The 26,805-nt window shown below is 41.5% G+C and overlaps 1 protein-coding gene across 1 annotated transcript in view; it reads left to right on the top strand.

The window, feature by feature from the left end:
- GLTP (glycolipid transfer protein) overlaps positions 1-26,805 on the top strand; it is a 105,793-nt gene that overhangs the window by 61,534 nt on the left and 17,454 nt on the right. Inside the window, exons 2-3 of the mRNA XM_077461331.1 lie at positions 17,251-17,309; positions 25,647-25,780. Coding sequence (XP_077317457.1) covers positions 17,251-17,309; positions 25,647-25,780 — 193 coding nt within the window. The remainder of the gene's footprint in view (positions 1-17,250; positions 17,310-25,646; positions 25,781-26,805) is intronic.

Here is a 26,805-nt window from a genome sequence, read left to right as displayed (position 1 = left end):
TATCAGTGCCGCCTATAATTGCCCATCAGTGCTGCATACTAGCGCTCATCAGTGCTGCATATAAGTGCCCCTCATCAGTGACCATCGGTGAAGGAGAAAACGTGCTTATTTTCAAAATGTAATAACCGAAAACAAACCTTTTTTTATATATATATCTCTAATCTATATCTCATATATCTATCTTTTTTATTTGTTGTGCAAAAAATAAAAAATAAATAAACCCTGGAGTGATCAAATACCACCAAAACTCTGTGTGGGAACAAAATTCAATTTGGGTACAGTGTAGCATGACCGCAGCTGTCATTCAAAGTGCGACAGCTCTGAAAGATGAAAATTGGCCTGGATAGGAAGGGGGGGAAAAGTGTCTGGTATTGAAGTGGTTAAACAATGCAAAGCAAAAGTGACTAACATGCAAAATAACTTCTTGCATAAACTGCAAGCAAAATCACCAGGTCTTATAATCTGTATATTGCTGTTTTCTATCTCCAAAGTGTTTTGTAGAATCATTGCGACTTCTGGCGTCTACTTTAACCACCTCCCGCCCGCCCTATAGCCGAATGACGGCCGTAGAGCAGGCGGGTACCTTCGCCTGGCCGTCCCTGGACGGCCTTGTGTTTACTTCCGCAATGCGCGCCGCCGGGGGCGCGCATCGCGGAAGTTTTTTTTTTATTCGCCGTGTCTCCCGGAGACAGGCAAATACAGATCGCCGTGAACGCCAATCAAAGCGGCCGTTCACAGCGCGATCGCAGCTGCCAATGGGAGATGATCTCATATGTAAACATATGAGATCATCTCCCATTGCCGTGTCTCTCCCTCCTCACACAGAGACAGCGTGTGAGGAGGGAGAGCGATCTGTAAGTCAGCCCGCCAGTGCCACCTGCCAGCGCCAGTGCCTGCCGTCAGCCCCAGTGCCGCCAGTGCCAGCGCCATCCGTCAGCCCCAGTGCCGTCAGCCCCAGTGCCGCCAGTGCCAGCGCCAGTGCCACCTGCCAGCGCCAGTGCCATCCGTCAGCCCCAGTTCTGCCAGTGCCACCTGCCAGCGCCAGTGCCATCCGTCAGTGCCACCTGCCAGCGTCAGTGCCATCCGTCAGCCCCAGTGCCGCCAGCCCCAGTGCCGTCAGTGCCAGTGCCACCTGCCAGCACCAGTGCCAGCGCCAGTGCCATCCGCCAGTGCCAGTGCCACCTGCCAGTGCCATCCGTCAGCCCCAGTGCCGTCAGCGCCAGTGCCACCTGCCAGCGCCAGTGCCATCTGCCAGCCCCATTTGCCAGAGCAATTAGCCAGAGCAAATAGCCAGCCCCATCTGCCAGCCCCATCTGCCAGCCCCATCTGTCAGCCCCACCTGCCTCCAGTGCCACGTGGGGTCACTTTGTGGGCATTTCCATTGTCCTGGTGCTCCAGGGCCTTCAAAACTGTAATAGTTGGTTGAGAAATAAGATGTGTAATTTATGCTCCTAGAACGCCTGATGGTGCTATTTCAATATTGGGCCTCTGTATGTGGCCAGGCTGTGTAAAAGTCTCACACATTTGGTATCGTTATACTCAGGAGCAGTAGTAGAACGTATTTTGGGGTGTCATTTTTGCTATGTACATGCTATGTGTTGGAAATATCTTATAAATGGACAACTTTGCGTAAAAAAAAAAAATGCGTTTTCATTTTTTTCCACATTTTCCCAAAACTTTTGGGGAAAAAATGAACCATTCAAACGACTCATTATGCCTCATAGATTATACGTTGGGGTGTTAGCTTTCCAAAATGGGGTCACTTTGTGGGCATTTCCATTGTTCTGGTGCTCCAGGGCCTTCAAAAATGTAATAGGTGGTTGAGAAATGAAATGTGTAATTTATGCTCCTAGAACGCCTGATGGTGCTATTTCAATTATGGGCCTCTGTATGTGGCCAGGCTTTGTAAAAGTCTCACACATTTGGTATCGTAATACTCAGAAGGAGTAGCAGAACGTATTTTGGGGTGTCATTTGTGGTATACACATGCCATGTGAGAGAAATAACCTATTACATTGAAAATTTTGTGAGGAAAAAAAAAAAAAATCTTCATTTTGCAAAGAATTGTGGGAAAAAGATGACAACATCAAAAACCTCACCATGCATCTTAGTAAATACCTTGGAATGTCTACTTTCAAAAAAGGGGTCATTTGGGGGGTATTTGTACTTTCCTGGCTTGTTCGGGTCGCAAGAAATGAGATAGGCCACCAGTACATCAGGCGTGATCAATTTTGTGCGATTCGCACCACAGCTTGTAGACTCTCTAACTTTCACAAAGACCAAATAATATCCACTAATTTGGGTTATTTTTACCAAAGATATGTAGCAGTATAAATTGTGGCCAAAATTTATGAAAAAAAATTATAATTTGCAAAATTTTATCACAGAAACGAAGAAATATGCGTTTTTTTTTTTTTTAATTTTCGGTCTTTTTTCATTTATAGCGCAAAAAATAAAAACCCCAGAGGTGATCAAATACCACCAAAAGAAAGCTCTATTTGTGGGAAAAAAAGGACACAAAATTAATTTGGGTACAGTGTTGCATGACTGAGTAATTGTCATTCAAAGTGTGAGAGCACCAAAAGCTGAAAATTGGTCTGGGCAGGAAGGGTGTTTAAGTGCCCAGTAAGCAAGTGGTTAACCTACATCCAGAACACAACAGGGATTTGATAGTGCTGTTGATTTATTTCCTTATTTGAGGGCTTGTTCACACCATGTCTGTTAAGCTGCAGCCTTCTGCCCACCTTGTGTGTGGTGTACAATGTTTGTTTGTTTTGTTTTAAAAAAAAATTATTTTCCCCTTTAAAAAAATAAAAAATAAAAAATAAATACTATTCTGAGATCATGCATAACTCCTTGATGGGTACATTTGTCCTGTAGTTGATCTCCTGACCTGCATTAAGGTTTGCATTCCTAAAGACTAATATGGGAATGCACAACCTGCATCTGATTGTTGCTCTTCCCTCTCCCCTCTCTTGAATGGATGATGTAATGTATTCTTTTCTCCTTGCAATAGAAGAAAGTAAACAAAGATTTGCTAGATTGGAATTTGATCTAGCTCAGTGCCAGAGTTGGGGCCAAAGCTTGGGGGGGTTCAAGGGTCAGTAAATTTTAGGTTAGATTAAAAAAAAAATGGGAGGGGAAGGAGGGGGTGTGAGGATTTCCACTTAAAGGGTAACTCCACTTTTGTGGGGGGAAAAATAGCAAATAAAGAAAAAAAAATAACACATTAGAGCTGCCCGATTCTGGCTAAAATGAGAATCACAATTTTTTTTTTGCTTCGAAGATAGATCACGATTCTTGTGGAGTAACATTTTTCACATTTTTGCTAACTTTACTATTTTTTCTTTCTTTTTTGCAAATACAGTGTGACATAATATATTGCTGCAACTGACATTTTATTCCCTAGGCTACCTGCTAATATGTATGTATGTATGTAGGTTCCAAGTAATTTTCTAGCAAATATTGATTTTAACTTAAACAAGTGTCAGAAAAAGATTTGGTTAAACTTCCTGCATTTACAGTTGTTTAAAAATTGGCAGACTGCCTGGATTTTTTTTCTTTACACACATAAGTTTACCTTTGATCCAAGAAGAAAGAGTTAGTTAAAATATTTCATTTTAAAAACTTGGCAGACTGGCCAGATGTTTTCTTTTGACAGCTGAGTGATCAGATAAGTCTCTCCACTTGTTATATGAAAGAATCCACAAACTCTGCAATAGATAGTCAGAGGGGTTGAATTGAGATGACGACTTTTTTTAACGATTAATTGTGCAGCTCTATAGCACATATAATTGTGGCACTAATCAAATTGTAATTCAATGTTATTAAAAATGACCTTTCCTTTTCAATCTGCAGCCACTGTAATTTTCCAAGAATGCATTGAAATGTGGCCACCTGGAGTTGCTCTGTATACAGTGTGTACTGATCACTCCCCAGAAACCTTTCCTGCTCGTGTGATTGGCTCACTAATGTTTCCAGAAGTCTGCCTAGGATTTCAGGCATCCACTGCAACAAAAATGTCATTTTTGGAGAGATACTTTCAATAGGAGCACGCCTAAAAAGATGCATGCCCAGCAGATTTCCTCATTTAGTGCCCTGCAGCTGCACACTTGACAGTCAATTAAAAAACCACTCCTATTAGACCCATTCAGTACAGAGGCACAGACAAACACACTCACATGGATTTCTTCAGAATAACAAATCTGCAACAAAGGTTGTTATAATCCTTGCAATGTACACAGATCTCCCAAAGGGGATAGTGTGTCCCCCCCCCCCCCCCCAACAAAAGAGGAGTTGGAGTTGTGCTTTAAGAGGGATAACTGCCTTGGTAGTGTCAAGAAGGTGGCAGGTAACTGACTTTTTGTAAATTTTCTCCAGTATAGCGGAGGCTTGAAGGAGTAAGAAAGCTGGGTTGTCGGGATTGGATGCTCCATGAATTTTTGTATTTGACGTATTTCTTTCCAAAATTGCTCGAATTTGGGACATGTCCATAAGACGTGTAAGAGTGTGCTGCGGTCTGACATGGAGGAAAAGATTTCGTGTAATTGCAAAGGTGTAAAAAACCACCGTGACAGGATTTTAAAGTTAGTCTTTTGTATTTTTGTGCAGATGGAAGATTTGTATGTAAACCTAAGAATGTGGTGTCATTGGTTTGCATCGTGGTCTAGGTCTCGTTCCCAACTAGTCAAACCGGGAAGCTGTCAATGAGTCTACCCAGATGTGTTGCGTGGTAATAAGTTTGAATGTCTGATGCTACCAAGCCCCACATGTTTGGGCAAGGAAAGTTGGCTTCTACATAGACTGGGTTTTTTGTGGGCCCAAATGAAGTCGATGAACAGCGACTGTGTCTGTTTAAAGCAACTGGAAGGGATCCAGTTTGGTAGATCCTGGAAAAGGGTATAATAAATTTGGGAAGAATGCTCATTGTAGTATACTATAGCAGCCAAACCTGACAGTTTTCAGAAGCGGGGGAATGTTCAAATCGTATGGTTGTGAAATTTAGGCGGGATGAACGTGCCTAGATGTTTCAATGTGGATTTTGTCCATTTTAGTTTAAAGCTCTCTTGAAGGTGTGAAAGTGGCTGCCATACACCCACCTTCTTGGCTTCAGACTTGGCAAAATAACTTTCAGGTTCGATAATGCACCGTAAGTCTCAAATTTGTGTAAGAGCTTTGGTAGTGAAATTAGGGGATTCTTAAGAGAACAGCATGTCCTCTGCATATGCTGAAACATTTTGTGGAGTGCCTCCAACGATCACACCGGAGATATCGGGGTTTAGGCAGACTGTACATGAGAGGTTCCAGAAATGGGGCAAAAAGAAGAGGTGATGGGGGGGATCCCTGTCTTGTCCCGTAGAAATCCTAAAGGGGTCAGGCAGAACACCATTAGCTCGAACCCGAGCAGTGGGGTCAGAGTAGATGGAAGAAATCCAATTAAGCATTGTGCGGCCAAGTCCTACATACCTTAGGACAGAGAACAGGAAGGCCCAATCAAACCGATCAAAGGCCTTTTCAGGATTCGTTCCCAGAAAGATGCAGAGTACTGGTGGTGGTGGCTACATGTAGCAAGTTTACCTTGACTGTATTGCCCCTGGCCTCTCTAGTTGGTACAAAGCCTATCTTGTCCAAGTGAACCAAATGTGGTAGATGTTGCTGTAGTCTAGTTGCTATGATTTTGGTGAATAGTTTGAGGTTGATATTCAGTAGGAATATTGGCCTATAGCTCCCACAAGATGTAGGATCCTTGCCTTCCTTTGGGACTACCGAGATGTGGGCTTTGAGGGTTTCCTTTGGTAAAGCTGTTTCCGACCCCAATGCATTAAATGGATTAACCATATAATGACCTAGAGAGGGCAGTAGGGTTTTAATACTGTAGCCTTAAGCCATCAGGCCCTGGTTCTTTCCCTAGTTTGGTGGCTCTTACCGCTGCTTGAAGGTGATGGGGTCTTCTAGAATCTCTCCTACAGTCTCAGGTAATGGAGGCATCTTGGAGGAAGATAAGTAGTCTACTATGTGTTCCTGAGAGGGAGTTACTATTTGTAGATTGTAGAGTCATAGAATATTCAAAATTCTCGAGCAATATGTTTAGGAAGAGCAGCTTTGTGAACGGTAGATGATGTGATGTGCAGTATAGAAGATGCTAATTTCTGTGCTCTTATGGATTAGGCCACCAGTCCATCACTTTTGTTTGTTTGTTTTTTCTCCTGATTCGTAAGACAGTTTACGACAGGTTTGTAATGCCGCCTTAGCTTTTAATGTGTAACATAACCAGTAATTTTGTTTTACCCAGAGTTACAAGTTCTCTTTCCAGAAGTTGTGATGGGACATGTTTTGTGTCGGGATTCTAAGGCCTGCAATTTACATAGGAGTGATGTCGTCATAACGTTTTTTTTTTTTTTTAAGCCGGGAGCCATGTTTGATGAATGCCCTGCGTATCACCGCTTTGTGGGCTTCCCATACTATTCCAGGATCACACTCATAGGTGTTGTTAAGTTGGAAGTTGTAACCCAGTTCCTTAGTGATATCCGTCAGCACTTGCTGATCTTGTAAAAGGCTCTCATTCAGTTTCCACATTCCACTTTTTGACTTGTAGGCATCTGTGAAGGGCGTATGACCAGATTACCGGGGCATGATCTGACCATATAATGAAACCTAATGAGGAGTCTCATATCGCATGTAGTTGAGTATGAAGGATTAGGAAATCTATGTACGAGTAATTTGCGAGGCAAAGAATAAAATGTGTAATCTTTCGCGGGAGTGAAGAAAATGCTAAACCTCTACTAATGGCGCTTTGTGGAGGGATTTTGCAATACGTTTGCGAGAGCCAGGAGAGACTGAGCAAGACCCCAATAAAGGTATCCTCTGAGGGGATTAGTGGGACATTGGTCACCACCCAGAATTAGTTGGCCTTCAGTAAACTCGAGGAGCTTTTCAAGAGTCTGGCAGATGAAGAGGTTTTGTTGACTATTAGGGACATAAAAATTTGCCAATGTCACCTTGACACCACCAATCGTGCCCCTCCGAACAAGAAACGACCATTTGGATCAGCAACAGTATCTAGACATGTCCATGGTACCTTTCCTGATATTAGAATAGAGACACCCTGTGACTTGGCTACCAGGTAGGTAGAATGATATGTCATAGGGAAGAACTTGTTACTGAGTACAGGTAGTCTGCAATCTCTAAAGTGGGTTTCTTGGAAAAAAGTTATTGTCCGCTTTGAGACGGTGTAGGTCCCATGTGTCATAATTGCAACAGCTCATGAGTCCCCCATAAGTTTTGGTATGCTTGTAAGTCCTTATACATGTGAAACCCTTGCTGTTAGTATAGGCTGAACAGGTCCTAGCCTAAGAAGGGTATGCAGTTGTTTAGCAACAAAATATGGATCGGTGATCCTACTGTGGTTATCGTCAGTCAGCCTATTGTGTCTAAAAATGTCAGTCAAGGGACCTATCTGGTCACATGTAAGGCAGGGTGATGCTATGTAGGGAGCTAAATGGGGCCCATCTTCACACCCCACGAAGAGGCAGGAAGGGTGGTCTCTGCAGCTCATATGGTTTTGCACCCAGTATATAAATGGGCATTCCTCGAAACCAGCCACAGTGTGACCCGGCCAACGCATGTCCAGGGCAACTCAAGGCCATCTCCACAATCTGGGGAGATAATGAACCTTCCCACGAGGGGCCAGGGTGGAGCAAACTGAACTCTGGGTGTAAGTCGAACCTTTAAAGCTAAAATGGAGACCCATGGATAAGCATAGTGTAAAACCCATTTGAAAGAAAAAAAACAAACATTTAAGGCACTTGGTCCTTCATATAATAGAAAGATATGACAGCTATAAAGAGTTTACATGGTGCACACACTAGTAACCGTTAAAAACTCACACAGATGAAAACCCTGCGGCAGGTGAAGAAGCAATATGGCAGTGGAAGCAGGGAAATAAAATAAAAGGCAGTTCTGTAAATAATGCACATAGTTGTCTGAATTAATCCAGAGGGCATCGGAGTACCCAGATGGCAGAGCCAATAGCGGTTCACTTCGACTACAGAGCCATTCTCAAGTTATGGAATTGAAACAAACATGTATAGGGTGAGAGTATATGCCTGAGTCCCCATGTAGATCAGAACAGTTGTATAGTTCATGAGACGGGGACAGAAATCATTAGGGCGCAATGCCCCTCACTAGTGTAAATGGATGATTCCCACAGTTAGTTTATCTACCGAACTCTCGAGTCCGCCAGGTATAGAAGTTTGGCTCTTCTGAGAACAGGAGCATAGCCTGCATTACCAGGGCCAGGAAGGTAACTTATGCAGCAGTATCCCCTCAGCGCTCTCGCAACAGGCAGTACAAGAGGCTAGTCACAAAGTGGGTGTAAGGGGAGTCAGGAAAACTTGGTGGCAGTTATATTTTTTTTTTTCCTAATACTGGAACTGTAATTGATTCTTTAACGTAATCCACTTGTATGTCCACTTGCAACAGCTCCCTTTTTTTTTTTTTTTTTTTTTTTTTTGGAGTTCCAAAACTTGTACCAGATTCAGGTACTCCTCATTCGCACCACTTTAGGAGTGTGTTTTATGGCTGCAGCAAATTCAAAAAGAATTCCTGCCAGTTTGCAGATAAGCATTCCAGCAGTAATTAAGACCAAGTCTAAGTTGGCATACAGAGAGATGCCAGTGCTCAGAGGGCGGGTGGGGGCATGTATGCACTGTGAAGCTGTAATATATGTGACCGCTTCCTACTTGGGCTTTGTGGGTTACAGTTTCATTTGACCTGTAGCCCTACCAAAAGGAAAATTCTGATATTAAAGGGCAAATAAACCCTAACCATAAACTTCTCTTATTTCTCTCCTTATTGAAACGTCTTTTATTTGGTTACTTTTTGATCTAAAAAAAATTTGTTGAAAGTTTTAATTGCAAAAAGTGTGTTCTGTAGTGCTAACACTTCCCGTCCTAGGCTGACAATGCTGCTTCTCGTATGGGGAAGATTTTCAGAAAATCCTCTATGCATGCAATTCTGTATCTACTGAATATTACAAACTAGAGCTTCTCCTGTTGTAAATGATGAAAGTCCTCCCATTACAGCTGCAGCTGTCGGTGCCTCATTCCCCCTTGCCTGCCGTATTCAGGATGGGCTGAATATACCAAAAATGCAGCTGCTTCAGGCAGTTCAAACTTTGTGAATGTGCAGTGCGACCTCCCTCGGCTTCAACTTATCTTAGTAGCAGCTGCTCCACTTTTTTTGCCTTTTTTCAATAGGCGATCTAGCCAGTATATTTTATTTTTCAACTTCCTTTAACAGACTAAGCTGTCCAGCAACAGTGGCAGTTAGAGGCTTGAGGCAAGCCATTTTACAATGGTCAGCTTTTATTTAACACCTTTTAAAAAGAAAGGGGGAAAAAAAGTTCCTGTAACTGCTTATAAAGTGTTAGTTTGGGTTTGACTTAAATTTGTTAGATGCACTAGCAGATTTAGATGGACTTGACTAACACTACCCTCTCCCCAGACTAACAATGCTGCTGCCCAAAGATGTCACCGTTGCTCCTCAATCCAGAGTGGGGACACTGTACAATGGGAAGTGGGTTTCTGGCCAGATCACCGCCTTAAAATAAAAGTAAAAATATATATTTTTATTTTTTTCATCAATTTACAAAATGCAAAGTAAGAACAGATATGAAAAATATAAATCAAATCAATATTTGGTGTGACTATCCTTTTGGGGTCAAGCCAGCATATGTTCTAGGTACTCACAGTGCACAGTTTTTGAAGGAACTTGACAGGTAGGTTGTTCCAAACATCTTGGAAAACTAACCACAGATTTTCTGTGGATGTAAGCTGCCTCAGATCCCTCTGTCTCTTCATGTAATCCCAGACACTCAGTGATATTTAGATCATGTCTCTGTGGAGGCCAAACCATCTCTTCTTGGAATCCTTGTTCTGCTACAGAATAAATTTGAGTCCAGTCGCACCCCACCCTGATGGTATGGCATGATGCATAAGTACCGTATATACTCGAGTATAGGCCGACCCGAATATAAGCCGAGGCCCCCAATTTACCCCCAAAAAACTGGAAAACTTATTGACTCGTGTATAAGCCGAGGGTGAGACATGGCTGTCCATCCCTGTGTGTCCGTCCATCCCTGTGTGTGTGTCCGTCCATCCATCCCTGTGTGTGTGTCCATCCATCCATCCATCCATCCATCCCTGTGTGTCCGTCCATCCATCCCTGTGTGTGTATCCATCCATCCCTGTGTGTGTGTGTGTGTGTGTGTGTGTGTGTGTGTGTGTGTATTCATCCATCCATCCATCCCTGTGTGTGTGTGTGTGTGTGTGTGTGTGTGTGTATCCATCCATCCATCCATCCATCCCTGTGTGTGTGTGTGTGTGTGTGTGTGTGTGTGTGTGTGTGTGTGTGTGTCCGTGCAGCCTTGTGTGTGTGTCCAGCCTACCTGTGTCCCAAGCCTCCGTCCCGAGCCGCCGTCGTCCCGAGCCTCCTCTGTCCCGTGCCTCCGGTGTCCCGTGCCTTCCGGTGTCCCGTGCCTCCTCCGTCCCGTGCCTCCTCCGTCCCGTGTCGTGCCGATGGATCGCCGCTCTTCTCGGCGGCCATTCTACGATTCAAAAGCTGCGCCTCCGTCCTCCGCCTGTGATAGGCGGAACACTCAATTTCCCAGCAGCCTGTGTTCCGCCTATCACGGACATCCTCTCATACTCGTCCGTAGTATGAGAATGAACGGATGTCCGTGATAGGCGGAACACTGACTGCTGGGAAATTCAGTGTTCCGCCTATCACAGGCGGAGGCGGAGAAGGAGGCGCGGCTTTTGAATTTTAATGTCCGCCGTCTGTCTGCTCGATACGCTGATCGAGCAGTCAGACAGCGGTGACTCGAGTATAAGCCGAGGGGGCACTTTCAGCCTCAAAAAAGAGGCTGAAAATCTCGGCTTATACTCGAGTATATACGGTATATGCTTGTATTGCTAAGTAGTGAGGACACCATTGATCAGGCAGTGTTAAAGACTGTAGATGCAGTGGTTTGCCAAGCAAACTTATTGTAGCAGATACAGAGACATCATGCTTGCACCCTTTTGACAACCTTCTCAGATGTCCAGCAGTGCAATCGGCACAAAACTGGCAGAAACTAGTGGGTACACCCATCAACTGTCTGGAGAAGTCTGTCCAAAAGTGGTCTTCATGGAAGAATTACAGCCAAAAAGCCATACCTCTGAAGTGGAAACAAGAATAAGCGACTCGAGAATGCACTAAAACATAGGAACTGGGGTGCAGACAATGGCAGAAGGTGCTCTGGACTGATGAGTCAAAATCTGAAATCTTTGTCTATAGCAGGAGACAGTTTGTTCACAAAGGGCTGGAGAGCTGTACAGTAATGAGTGTCTGCAGGCAACAGTGATGCATTGGGGAGCTTTTTTTGCAAGTTTGGGACTGCATTCCGGCAAATGGAGTTGGAGATTTGGTCAGGATCAATGGTGTCCTCCAATACTGAGAATATTTATTATGGCCCCAAATTAAATTTTCAGCAGAACGACCCCAAACATACAGCCAATGTCATTAACCACTTTCAGACCGGACCAATTTGCTGGTCAAAGACCAGACCACTTTTTGCGATTCGGCACTGCGTCGCTTTAACTGACAATTGCGCGGTCGTGCGACGTGGCTCCCAAACAAAATTAACGTCCTTTTTCCCACAAATAGAGCTTTCTTTTGGTGGTATTTGATCACCCCTGTGGTTTTTATTTTTTGCGCTATAAACAAAAATAGAGCGATAATTTTGAAAAAAACGCATTATTTTTTACTTTTTGTAATAATAAATATCCCCCAAAAATATATAAAAAAAACATTTTTTTCCCTCAGTTTAGGCTGATACGTATTCTTCTACATATTTTTGGTAAAAAAAATCGCAATAAGCGATTGATTGGTTTGCGCAAAAGTTATAGCGTTTACAAAATAGGGATAGTTTTATAGCATTTTTATTAATAATTTTTTTTTTTTTTTTTTACTAGTAATGGCGGCGATCTGCGATTTTTATTGTGACTGCGACATTGTGGGGGACCCATCGGACATTTTTGACACATTTTTGGGACCATTGTCATTTATACAGTAATCACTGCTATATAAATGCAGTGATTCCTGTGTAAATGACACTGGCAGTGAAAGGGTTAACCAGTGGGTGGCAGTGTAGGGGTTAAGTGTTCCTAGGGGTGTGTTACTAACTGTGGGGGGTTGGGCTTTCATTTAGTGTACACTGATCTCTGCTCCAATCACATGGAGCAGAGATCAGCGTCACTAGTTGCTAGACAGAATGGAAAAATGTTGTTTATACAGCATTTCCTCCATTCGGCCGCTCCGTGAGACGATCGCGGGGATGCCCGCGGCGATCGAGTCCGCGAGTCCCGCGACCGGACTCACGGGGGTCCCGACCAGCGCGGGAGCGCGCCGCCGGCGGCGCGCTCCCGATGGCACGGCGGCAACGAATATTGGACGTATATGTACGCCAATATGCCTGCCCGTGCCATTCTGTCGACGTACATCGTCGTGCGCTGGTCGGGAAGTGGTTAAGAACTATTTTCATTTTAACCACTTGAGGACTGAGCCTCTTTTTTAGATTTGTTTACATACAGGTTTTTTTTTGCTATAAAATTACATAGAAACAAAAATGTATAATGCTTGGGGGTTCTAATGCCCTAGAGAATAAAATGGCGGTCGTTGCAATACTTTGTCACACAAGTGCACTTTTTTTTTTGGAAAAAATACACTTTTTTTTTAATTTAAATAATAAGGCAACAGTAAAGTTATCCCAATTATTTTTTTTATATCGTGAGAGATAATGTTGCGCCGGGTAAATTGATACCCAAAATGTTGCGCTTCAAAATGTGCCTGCTCGTGGAATGGCGACAAACTTTTACCCTTAAAAATCTCCATAGGCGACTTTAAAAAATTCTACAGGTTACATGTTTTGAGTTACGGAGGAGGTCTAGGGCTAGAATTATTGCTCTTGCTCTACCAATCACCGCGATACCTCACGTGTGGTTTGAAGACTCTTTTCATATGTGGGCGCTACTCATGTATGCGTTCGCTTCTGCAAGCGAGCTCGGGGGGATGGGGCATGTTTAAATTAAGAGAGAAACTTTTTTTTAATTTTTTTTTATTTTACCTTTTTTTTTTTTTTTACACTGTTCTTTAAAAAAACAAAAAAAACAAAAGTAATCACTTTTATTCCTATTACAAGAAATGTAAACCCCTTGTAATATGAAAAAAAGCATGGCAGAACCTCTTAAATATGAGACCTGGGGTCAAAAAGACCTCAGATCTCATATTTACACTAAAATACAATTAAAAAAATGGGCCTTTTAAGAGCTATGGGTGGAGGTGACCTTTTTGATGTCGCTTTTCTGCCCTGCAGTTGTATGGAGACAGGTGGGGGACATCTTCCCCTCACTCGTCTCAATACCCAGCAAGGGAGAAGATCCCATTGCCTCTGCTGACAGCTCCGGTAAGCAGCGTAGGGCACCGGAACGTGGCGGGAGGGGTGGGCCCTCTCCTGCCGCTGATTAAGCGTCAACATCGAGCCTGTCTGAGATTACATAGAGACCGAAGATCCTGAGGCAGCCTACATTCACGGAAGCTCTGTGGTTCATTCTCCACAATGTTTGGAACAATCTACCTGCCGAATTCCTTCAAAAACTGTGTACCTCCTGTACCTAGAAGAATTTGTTGGCTTGAAGTAAAAATGTATATTAGAGAAAACATGGACATCAATACATAGACAATTTCCCCATGTTTTATCTGACAACACACTGCTCTGTGTAATCCCATACTGTTATGGGCTCAACATTGGTTCTCTGCTGCAGAACACCTTCCCATCGCCTGTTCTCACTAACCTAATGGGGAGGTGTTCTGTAGTCCAACGGTGTTGGACTACAGGGTGCTGTAACCATTACCAGCTGGATACTGGAAACCTCAATAAAGTGTACATATTCGCCAGCACACAAGGGATCTTCAATCGTCGTCCAAAGGCATTCATTACATCACAAAGACTAGTGCAAAGTTTCACAGCCACGCAGGACCTCTTCGTCATCGCATGCCTGGCGAAGGGGCCCTGCGTGGCTGTGAAACATTGCACTTGTCTTTGATGTGATGAAAACCTTTGGACGATGATTAAAGATCCTTGTTGTGCTGGCAGTTAGCAAAACCTCAACACTCAAGTTTGTGCCCTTCCTACCCCCCCCCCCCCTTTTTTTTAAATTTATTTATTTATTTTTATTTAATGTGAAAACCTGTTCTGTTCTATTTAAACATCTTGCCATTGAGCCAACCAATTGCTATCCAGTTCCTATGAACTTCCCCTGTTTAGAAAGGTTTTTCCATGCCCTGCTATTTCATACTACAACTAGATCACCACCACTGATTAAATTCAGTTGGGAAATGGGTTGGGGAGCTCTGTTTTGAAGCTGTATTGGGTGTAGGTTTCCAAGGCCTTTGAAAATAAATGTGTTAGAAAGTCAACCTGTGCCTGTCACCATCTGATCTGTCAAGTCTGATCTACAATTGATGATCTGATTGCTGTACATCTGTCTCACTTACACTGAGAAGTCTCATTGTGTTATTTGAGTGCTCAGATGTCTGGGGATCCTCATGTATAAAGCATGTGCCTTCACCTAGAGGACACTTTCCCTTGTGACTTTAACTAATGAACCTGCGAGTGAGATGAGCCATTCAACCCTTCTGTTTTTATGCTCTGATTCTCCAGTACAGGCTGGGGCATCCTATAGCGCTCCGAGGACTGACCTAAAAGTTCCAGTACCAATCCATGGGCAGGTCACTGATGGCTTTATTGCTTGGCTTGCCATTCTCCATTTAGCTAACGTCCTAGTAAAATGAGAGGTAAAAAAAAACGTTATAAACAAGTAATATAGTTGACTCTGCTAGGGAAAAATGGGTTGCCATCATCCCTCAGCACTATATATTCAATGTGTAAATCCATTATTGGTATTTTAAAGGCAATCAAAAAAGTCCATAAACCCCTTAATATAAAAACATTTTACTTCTTTTAATTCCACAATCCTTAAAAACATGTTAAAATAACCACATTCATGGTTTTGGCAAAGCAGGAAATAGTTCACATATATACTGGTTGGTATACCCAAAACCATTGCATGTAACATTGCTACAGATTTCTTCATTGTAGCTTGCAAAAAATGGAATGGGACATCCCATTCTTAAACTCTGGTATGGATCATGCCACCTTATAAAGCAAAAAGTCCCAGATAACATACACTTCATAATAACAAGGACAATGGTCCAAGAACGTTTTAGATCCTACATCATACATACAACAGTGATAGAAGACCCACTGCCTCCCATTGCATTAGCAACCCATCCTGCCTCCTATCTGGCAGACCACTCGTACTTATCTGACAGACCACTTCTAGTTTGCCAGGTGGGACCGAGGCTGGGTTACTAATGCACTGGGAGGCAGTGTGTCTTGTATTACTGTTGTTCTTTTTGCTTTACAGGGTGGCATGGTACATCCCTGAGTTGTAATAAAAAAAAAAAAAAAATATATATATATATATATATGTGTATATGTATGTATATATATATATATATATATAATGTGTAGATAGATAGCTCTATATCTATTATTATAATTCACTACAACTAGCAAAGTTTATGGGTGTTCTTGTGTGATTTTACCTCCATCAGGTGTGTACTAGGTGTTGATTAGCAGCCTCACAATAGGCAAGCCATGTTAGAAGGTTACTTGATACCTGCCGGCCCTTCTCTGTAGCGTTGCCTGATCAGGTATCATTCCTTTTGTTACAGACGCCAAAAAAAATAATGAAATAAATTTGATACAGTAGGCCATTCCACTCTGACCCGCAGCCACAGAAATTAGGATTTAACTCATTATTTATTCACAGTGTGGATGCCGATGGCTGCATTCAAAAGACAGGGCTCACTAGGTAATTTTCCACTGTTGTGGGACATCGATGCATTCAGGCTTGAATATCTGAGCAGAGACCAGGGGTGTGAATGCAGCCAAGTGATGGAAACTGAGGCATGAGCAGAAGATGAGAAATTGCTAAAGTGTGTGTGTGTGTGTGTGTGTGTGTGTGTGTGTGTGTGTGTGTGTGTGTGTGTGTGTGTGTGTGTGAGATCTCCTGGGTTACCTTTGTGCTCTTGAGCTTCGGCTTACTAAAAGTTTTTTTGGTATAAATGGTTACAGGTATTGTCTTGACCCCTTTTAAAAGTTACGCTGGTTACTTTTGAGACCAAACCGAGAAAATTTGGATATGGTGAGACATTTTTAGGAAAACGAAATGGCTCATCCTCGATGTTGATTTTCTGAAATGTGTTAAAACTGCCACTATAGCGTGGTCACCCTGTGGGGTCAATATAGTGTTAATGCCGTGTGCACACGACCGGAATTTCTGGCAGACTAGGTCTGAAGGGATTAGTCCATCGGAAAATCCGATCGTGTGTGGGCTAGTCCGATTGTTTTTAGAAAAGCAAAATCTGACGGACCTAGAAATGGAACATGTTTCAAATCTATCCAACGGACTAAAATCAGGAAACCATTAGTCTGTGTGCTGGGTCCGACGGACCAAATACGACGCAAGGGAAGCTACTGGCTATTGAACTTCCTTGTTTAGTCCTGTTTACGTCATCGCATTCAAAACGAACGGACTTTTAAGCAGACTTAGTACGTTCGTGTTTGGCCAAGTTCGTTCGGAAAGTCCGACGGAACTCAGCCGAAAGTCTGTTGTGAAGACCGTCGGACCTAGTCTGCCAGAAAGTCCAATCATGTGTAGGCGACAATACTATGCCTTCTGGTAGCATAAAGTTAAAAGTAAAGAGACACTGGCTATGCTAGCTATTTCAGAAATTTTTTTTATAATTTTATTTTTATTTTTAAACCTGCAAATATAAAATGGAAACGAAAAGTCACACCTCATCACAGATTTTGTAGATCTAGATTTTCTTCTTTCTTCTCTCTTCTTCAGAATTCAATTTTCTCTTGCTAGTAGAATTATTTTGTCCACTGTACTTTACTCGGTTTATGATTCGGAAAGAGTACCTATGCTGGGATACGTCCATTTCACTCAGAATCTCACTAATTATATTGCAGGCTGTCCCTCATTTTTGAAGAACCAATAACCCATGCTTCAGAAATTTAGGTACCAAAAAGAACAAGCCTGTTAATTGATTAACATTTGTTTCTTTTCTGTTTTTCAGACTGCCTTGGATCTGCCGTCTTTTCTCCAATCAAAGCTGATATTTCAAAAAATATAACGGTACTTTTTCCTTGTCAAAAATACTTTATTAAGTTCAATGAAATTGAGTACAATAAATTAATATTGAGCATTGTACAATTCAGAATACTTATGTAGTAATCATATGTGCTTACAATTATAGAATTGATCGTGGGGTAAAGCATTGTGAAAAATTGAACTAATTAGCTAACAATTATGAACTAAACCAATATTGATGAAGACATTCAAATATTATTTAATATTTATATTTTAATTATAGTATGAAAAAACTAAAGATTTCCTGAATAATCTTGATATAATGAAATGTGTTACATTACTAATGATTTCTTTGTAACCGAAGGTATAGCTAAATCATAAGGTGTAAAGAGAGACAGAGTAGAGAGAGGAAGAATAAGAGGAAGAGTAAAAAAGGTAAAATAAATGAAAAGAGGGGTCCACCGGGTCGATCCAGAAGTCAGTCTAACCAGTATTGTTGGCATAAGTTTAAATCCTCTACCATGGCTGTAAAACAATATCATTGAATGATAATGGTAAGAAATGTTCTAACCAAGGCTGCCATAGTTTAAGAAATGTAGGTATTTGGTTTTGTTAAATAGCAGCCATTTTAGTGTGTATCATAAAATTATTCATTCTTTGTTTGGTCTCGGCCAACTGTAAAGAGGGGGTTTTCCAAGCTTTCGCCACAGTTTGTTTTGCTGCTGTGAGCAAAAATACAAATCGTTTTTTAAATTGGGCATGAGTTAGACACTCTGGTTTTAGGCATAGTAGTGTCGTCGTAGAGTTAGGATGAAGGATAATATTGAACATTTTGGAGGCATATGTAAATATTTCTTTCCAAAATGTCTGTACTATTGGACAGGACCACCAAATGTGTTTTATATGTACGTTTTTCCAAACAGCCCCGAAAACAGTGATCTGAGTATCCAGGGGTAAATTTAGCGATTTTGGCAGGTACTAACTACCACCGAGTAGTACCAAATTTTAATCCACTCTGCCTCGTCTAGTGTGTATTCCAAGTCCTCCTCCCATTTTTGCACATAAGTAGGTATATCTTTATAAGAGTTTATTAGTAATTGAGAGTAGAGGGAGGAAATTCGTTCTCTAGCAAGTGGTTCGTTCTTGCATGTGTAGTCAAAACTGGTTAAGTGGGTCAAAGGTACATCAGAAATGGTATTAGGTGTGAAGAAATTTTTTAATTATTAGTATCGGAACAATTCCGATTGAGGAATACCGTTTACTTTGCAGAGAGATGGAAAAGAGATAAGATGACGAGTTAACAAAGTTGTGGAAGTTCCGTATACCTAAAGAAGACCATGCTTTAAAAGAGAGAGGATAAATCCATGCTGGGTAAAATGTTGGAGTTTTGAAGGAGAGGAGGGTTTGTGCGGAGATTGCAATTTATATTTAAATTTAAGCCTTTCCCAGAGGGATAAGTAATGTTTAGTAATAGGATTACTTAAGCCAATACGATTTTTGGAATGTAACCATAATATATTGGAGATCTATAAAGGGTCACAATCACAAGCCTCTATCAATACTCATAAAGGAATTTCCTGAGTGGCGTGATATTTAGTTAAACTAGCTATGTGAGCTGCTCTATAGTAAGTAGCATAATTTGGTACTCCCAGACCACCTAAATTTTTAGGCAAGTATAATATTTTGAGAGGGATACGTGGCTTTGAAGATCCCCAAATAAACTTAGATACTCTTTTCTAGATAATACGTAAGTAGTGAGCGGGGACTGCAATCGGTAATACTCTAAATATAGTAATTTGGGTAAAATCAACATTTTAGCAACATTTATTTTCCCCAACCATGAGATGGGAAGGTGGGACCAACTGTTCATTAGGTTTGTAATGTGTTTTAAAATGTTAGGGTAATTAGCAGAGTATAAGTCTGATAAAGAGGCTGTAAGGTGAATGCCTAAAAACTGAATTGATCTCGCTGCCCATGTGAAAGGGAGTGCTACTTTTGCTGAGGTTAGTTCTATTGTTGAAAAGTGATATATTTAATGCTATACATTTTTTGGAGTTTATCTGTAGCCCTGATATGGCAGCAAATATGTTGAGAATAGGTATTAGATTTGGGCCTGAAACCTGAGGAGATGACGGGAACAATAAAATATTGTCAGCAAATAAGCTAAGTTTATGATGAATTCCACCTAGTTCTATTCCAGTGACTGTTGGCTCTAATCTAATCTGATTGCTTGAGTTGCGAGAGGGCATATAAGGCGATTTTTGTCTAGAAATGGGAGGAGGACCTGGTTAGTCACCGCATATGATGACCGTACCCATTTTATGAGTATTTACTACTTTGTAAAAAGTGTGAAAAAAATGGGGTTGGTTGTCTATTAGGAGCGTAGTATGATACTATTGTTGCCGCATTATCCATAATGTGACCAGTAATAATGAGATAATGCCCCTCAGGGTCTTTCATTTCTGATTTGATTAAGAACGGGGTAGATCTGTGGAAGGCTATAAGGGTACCCCTTTTTTTGATGCTGGCCGAGGCTGTAAAGACTTGAGGGTAAAAAGGACTCGTATATTTAGGCGTAGAATTTTCTGTAAAGTGAGTTTCTTGTAGGCATATTATATGAGCCTTAACTTGAAAAGAACAAAATGCTTTTGTTCTTTTTTTGTGGTATGTTGATTCCCTGAACATTCATTTTTTTTCATTCTCCCCCCAAAGATAAAATAAAATAGAATAAAATCAAATAAGACCTTCCAATTTAGTCTTGAAGGGATTGGTCCCCCCAAAAAAAAAATATATATATATATTAATATAATATGGGGAAAGGGGAATTAAATGTAGCATTAAACAAACAAACGTTCATTTAGCCGATCATGTTTGTATTTGAGCCAACTTATATGTTGAACTACATGTGTTCAATACATAAGAATATGAATGTGTGTGTGTGTGTGTGTGTGTGTGTGTGTGTGTGTGTATGTATATATATATATATATATATATATATATATATATATATATATATATATATATATATATATATATATATATAATTATGTTCTATATCATAACACGTAGACTCAGATTAGGAGTTGCAATATTATGTTTTGAATTTAGGAAGTCAAATGAGTTTTCATCCGGGTTTCAAAATGAATGGGCATGTGAATAGGTGAATAATGGGTAGGTAAATTATGATTCAAATATAATAGCGGGTCAGGGGAACAGCTTAAATTGTTCAGTCTGTGTTTTCTTCAGTTTGCTGAGGAGGGGAATCCAAACGACTTCTTTTGTGAGAGTGGGAATGATTTCCGTTGTTTCCAGAAAGTTTGGAGGTTTTTTGTGAAGATGCTGACGCTGATCGTCTGTGTGGGGAATCAAGATCAGACATGGTATCCATTAAATGCAGATTTTGTAGAGTTTGCTGTAGTTCTGCCTCTGATCTGCAGATGAATTTTGAGCCTTTGCATGCAAATCCTAAAGAAAAGGAGAATCCCCATTGATGGTTTATGTGATGATTTTGTAATATTAGTAGTAGGCGTTTTCATTGCTCGGCGTTTGTTTTATAGTGAGTTGAGAGAGATCAGCAAATAGTTGGTACTTCTGTCCTTGAAAAGATAGTTCATTTCTTTCTCTTGCTGCTGCTAGCAGATTCTCCTTAGTGCGATAAAAATGAAACTTTGCGATTATATCGTGTGGGGGACCGTCTACTTTTTTAGGTGAAAGAGTACGATGGATTCTATCCATTTCAAAACGTTCTGCTGACAATGTAGGCAGAAGTTCCTGAAATAAGGCAGTAATGGTAGTTGGCAGGTCTGTCACTGACTCTGGGATACCTCTGATTCTAATATTGGAGCGTCTAGCCCTATTCTCAAAATCTTCTCATTTTGATTGCAAAGCTAGATTTTCCTCCTTATGATTATCCAGTTCAGACATGTATTCCTGTGCTGAAATTTCTATTTCATCCACTCTGTTTTCCAGCACTTCAGTGCGACTACCCACCTCTCATCTCTTTTATGAGGCTTTTAGTGATATGTTCTGAAGTTTGCCTCAGAGCTTTGTTAAAGAGGAAGTAAACCCTGATGAGTTTACTTCCTCTTTGATTCCCTGCAAAGGTAAAGCATAATGGACTACTATGCATTGCATAGTAGTCCATTATGTGTCACTTACCTGACACAGGAGCCAGCGAAGTCACCGCTGTCCCCTATAGTACGGAGCATCCATCTTCTTGGTGGGTCTCGCTGCTCCAGCGCTATCATTCGTCTGAGCCGCGATGATGTCACTCCCGTGCATGCGCACGGGAGCAGCCACTTGCGGTATATCGCCATTAACTGCGGCGCGCTCAGGAGCCTAAAAAAATAAAAACACAATGGGGGTGACTTACTAAAACGGGAAAACACAGAATCCAGTGCAGCTGTGCATAGCAACGATCAGCTTCTAACTTCAGCTTGTTCAGTTAAGCTATGACAATAAAACCCCGAAGCTGTTTTGGTTAGTATGCACAGCTGCACCAGATTCTGTGTCCACCAGTTTTAGTAAATCTCCCCCATAGTTTACCAAGTGCCTCTTGATGTGGAGTACCTATTATGAAGTATGCTGTGGGATATATACATTCATTACCGTAAATTGCATTTTTATTTTTTTAAATACCTGCATACAATTAATAGGAATATTTTATATGGGATTTTTGATTTATAACTGCAAAATTTATATTTTTTACTTTTAACTAGTCCCTGGAGTATGTTATACTTGTGATTTTAGGTCATCCAAATCAAATGCAAGAAAGTGTACATGCTTCATCCAGTCCCTTTTGAAATGAACTTTATAAAAATTGAGCATCTATGTAACAAAGCAGTGAGGACCTCCCCATCGGTGACATTCTGTTGGGCTGGTAGTCAAGGAACCTGGCTAATGGTCAACTGGGACAGCATGCTGCCATTCAAGATTATTTAATATGAGAACTGTACATCTTGGAAACAGTGGCATATCCTCAAGTTGTTTAGCACCAGTGATTGCTATTAGAGAAATGCACCCATGTTCACCCAGAAGTTCTGTACTATAGGACAAGTCCAGAAGCAGTGGAGGAAGTCGGCTATGTGTTCACATTTTTCGAAAAAGCATTCGGTCATTATGCCCATTTTTTTTTTTTTTTTTTTTTTTTTTCATTTTAACTGGAGTAAGATTGGATTGATGAAAGGCCTTGAGACCTTGGATTGGTGCATTGCGGTCACGGTGGACTCGAAGTGTGCGCTCTAGCTCTTGCCCCCTCAAAGGCCCCTGCTCTCAGCGTCAGTGTATTAGAACAAGCAGCATCTCACGTCAATGGAGTTGATTTCCGTGTAGCCATGGCCCCAACATGTTTTGTCACTGACTTCTTCCTGGGATTCTGGCAGGGGCGTGGCTACACGGAAATCAACTCCATTGACGTGAGACGCTGCTTGCTGTGACTAATACACGGACGCCAAGAGCAGGGGCCTTGGAGTGGGTGAGAGCTAAAGTGCACACTTTGAGTCCTCCGTGACTGCAGTGCACCGCTGAGCCATTGTTTGCAGTGTGCTTTGACATTTTATTTTGATGTTGGTACTTTTCTTTTAACATGTGAGTTTAAAAAGTGAGTTTAAATATTGAAGGGTGGGTGTGATTTTTTATTTTTTTTTGTTAATTCATATTCACTAAAGTGGCAGCGTATTCACATTTTATTTAATTATTCATTGGCGCAGTGGTGGTACAGATATTAGGAGTGGTTTCTATTCAGTACCAGCAGATCAAAGATAATGTTACGCTGAGTAAATTGATACCCAGCATGTCATACTATAAAATTGTGTCCGCTCGTGGAATTGCAACAAACTTTTACCCTTAAAAATCCCCATAGGCGATATTTAAAAAATTCTACGGGTTGCATTTTTTGTTATCAAGGAGGTCTAGGGCTAAAATGATTGCTCTTGTTCTACCGATCGCGGCGATGCCTCACTCATGTGGTTTGAACGCTGTTTTCATATGCGGGCGCTACTCACGTATGCGGTCGCTTGTGCATGCAAGCTCGTCGGGACGGGACATGCATACTTTTTTTTTTTACACTATTTAAAAAAAAAAAAAAATGTCACACTTATTCCTATTACAAGGAATGTAAACATCCCTTGTAATAGAAAAAAAAGCCTGACAGGACCTCTTAAATAGGAGATCTGGGGTCAAAAAGACCTCAGATCTCATATTTACACTAAAATGCAAAAAAAATAAATAAATAAAAAGATAAAAAAAAAAAATGGCCCCTTTTTAAGAGCTATGGGCAGAAGTCCTGCAATGATATGGAGAGACTAGGGAAAACATCCGATCGCCTCCGCCGCTGCCGACATCTCCGGAAAGCAGTGGAGGGTGCCGGAGGGGGGGGCCCCCCTTTCCCACCATCAATAAAAGTGATCTTGCGGAAAATTCGCCAGAGACCCCTTTTATCTGAAAGCGGAACGCCTGCTGAAGAGGAAGATACTGGGGTTATGGCAGCTAGCTGCTGCCATTACGATATTCCTCTTCAAACTACCGACGTATAACGACAGTGGGCGGTCCGAAAGTAGTTAATGCATGACAATATTCTGTTTTCTTTGTTAGCAGCAGCTTGGCATTGCATGCCATTGCTGAGCCTATCATCTACTAGGTCCCCCAGGTCCTTTTCCATCCTAGATTCCCCCAGAGGTTCTCCCCCCAGTGTATAGATTGCCTTCACATTTTTGCCACACAAATGCATTATTTTTACATTAAACCTCATTTGCCATGTAGTTGCTCACCCCATTCATTTGTTCAGATCTTTTGCAAGGTTTCCACATCCTGCAGAGAAGTTATTGCCCTGCTTAGCTTGGTGTCATCAGCAAATACAGAGATTGAACCCCATCCTCCAGGTCGTTTATGAACAAAATAAATAGGATTGGACCCAGCACAAACCCTGGGGGACCCCACTTACCACCCCTGACCATTGAGAGTATTCCCCATTTATCACCACCCTCTGAACTTGCCCCTGTAGCCAGTTTTCAATCCATGTACTTGCCCTATGGTCCTTATTGGTTTTACCTTTTTTTTTTTTTGTTCCCTGCATTAATGGGCTAGTATGCATCGTTACACCATACAAGTGGTGCAACTAGACTTACAACCACTTTAAGGCTAGGTTCACGTTTGTGCAATTGCAGATCTGCATAAATGTACTACAATCCATTATTCCTTCTTTCCTATGAGTTCTGTTCACAGCTATGCAGTTTCCTGCAATTCATTTTTTTTTGGGAAAGAGACCAACACTTTTTTTACACACCGCACAGTGCGTTTTTGCTTCATAGACTTCAATAGTCTCGTCAAACGTGCATACATTTTTTTTTTTTGCTGCGTTTTTCCTGCATGACAACAGAGACCACCTCCTGGCAACATCAACATCGGCCAAAACTAAAAATGCCTCAAATGCGCATAAAAACACCCACAAAAATGCGAAATAGATGTAAACCTATCCTTACTCCTTGTTAAAGTGGAACTTCTCCCAGTCAACGTTGACTATTTCTAATTCTTGTACTGCTAGCATTAGAAAATAGATAAAACAAGTACATGTTATATACTTTCCTATCTGTATTTTTTTTTTTTTATTTCTTCTTCAGTTACTTCCTAATTTCCAGGCCTAGGCAATAGATGTCATACATCCCAGGAGCCCTCAGGAGGGCGTGTTTAGCTGAGAAAACCCCTTCTCCCCCTCCTGCCTGCATGCCTGTTTAAGGGCAGATGGATTCCGGGAATTAAATGCTACATGAATCCTCTGCCCTTACTCAAGATGACCACAGCCAGAAGTGCTAGGGGATGTTTTTCCAAGTGATTTATTAGCAAAATAAAGCATGGAGACATGGATGGATGGGGGGAGTTTGCTTTGAATGTTGAAAATGAAAATGCAGGTTTAGCTTGTGGTGCTCAGAGGCAGTGTAGTTCTGCTTTAACTAATGAGCAAAAGAGGTAAAAACACTAAAAACTATGCTTGATCAAGTACATTTTTTTACGAGTTCTACAGTGTCCCTTTTAGAAAGGGTATTGTCTTGCAGCATCTGGATTCTGCTTCCCCTTGCTGATGTTGGAGTCCAGGAGAGACAAGTTATCCGGCGGTTGCTTTTTATTTTTTTTCCTTGCCTTCTCTTTAGTTCCTTATTTTTTTTTTTTTTCCCATGTCCTTACTGTTCCTGTTCTATCTCCCTTTTTATATTTCATATTCCTTTCCTACCATATTCATTCAGACAGGTTTGCTTTTGTGGCTCCATGCCAATGTTTGATCCCTGTAAGACATAATATGAATTAGATGGCAGATATCATTAAATTGGTTCTAAGATGCATTGTCCAAATGTAAAATAATTTTTTTTTATTTTTTTTGCTTTATGCTAGAAAATACGTGAAGTATATGAAACCAACCCTACCAAGTTCAAAACACTACAGCAGATTTTGGAAGGGGAAAAGGAGATGCATGGGCCACAATGGCCGAAGGTTGGGGCAACCCTATCCCTTATGTGGCTAAAGAGGTGAGATAATCCGACATCAATTGTGTTTGCTGATGCATTTGTTTGATTAGGACCTCTGAGTTTTTTTGTTTTTTTTTTGCAAAACACACAATTTTCATCCGCATGGTTTTTACGAAACAAATGTTTTATAAATGTAATTGAACACACAATTTTCATTGAGAGGTCTTTTAAATAGTTCTCAGTCAAGCAGTCAAGGAAAAACCTATAAAAAAACAAAACTTGGATGACAATTTAGAATCTGATGACATGTCTTCATTGCAATAAATCATTTGTCCACGAGTCTGACATAATAAAAAATAAAAAATAAAAAAGGCAAACAAATGTGGGTTTGGTTCTGAAAGCTGGATATTTCTTACCTTTATGCATTCCCTGCATTAAGATAAAAAATGTCCCACTACTTGTATCGCTCCTTTTTACTTTCCTGAGTACTATCTTGATCCAACGCTGTGCCCATCTACAGTCTCTCTCTCCCTCTCCTCACAGGCTCTGAGACAGCAGTGGGAGCCATTGGGGTGGGGTCAGTCTGCATGGTGTGTGTCAATGGACACACACAGCTCAGCTTGGGAACAAGCCAACAGGTGTGCCACCATAGAAAGGGGCTTCCTATGGTGGCACACAGAAGAGGAGGAGCCAAGAGTGCTTGTGGGTGACCCCAGAAGATGAGCTGGCTACACAGGGAGGTACTAGAGGCAGGTAGGAGAGAGAAATGGGAGGGGGTTGCACACTGTGCATGGCGCACCCCTTAAGCCTGCACTCTGTACACAATGCACCAGAGATGCAACCTAAGGACAATCATACTGCTGATGTGGCCTACACTGAAATAGTTTGAAATCCCTGATCTGCATGGTCATTGGACCAGGATTCAGTTGGACAATACCATCGCTATTACTTAAGCCAACCTTTTGGAAGGAACTAGGAGTCCCACAGCTGAAAGAGAAGCCAATCAGTCTGGCTTGGGTGAAACTTCATGTTCCAGCCCTGTCTGCTATACACATTCTAGGCATGGAAAATTGGTGGGAGAACTA

The sequence above is a fragment of the Lithobates pipiens genome, unplaced genomic scaffold (genome assembly GCF_037356315.1).
Source record: "Lithobates pipiens isolate NorthernLeopardFrog02 unplaced genomic scaffold, aLitPip1_a1.2 Scaffold_3, whole genome shotgun sequence".
In the NCBI taxonomy this organism is placed as follows: domain Eukaryota; kingdom Metazoa; phylum Chordata; class Amphibia; order Anura; family Ranidae; genus Lithobates; species Lithobates pipiens.
Note: the sequence above shows the minus strand (reverse complement) of the source record. Positions and strands in the feature narration are given on the sequence as shown.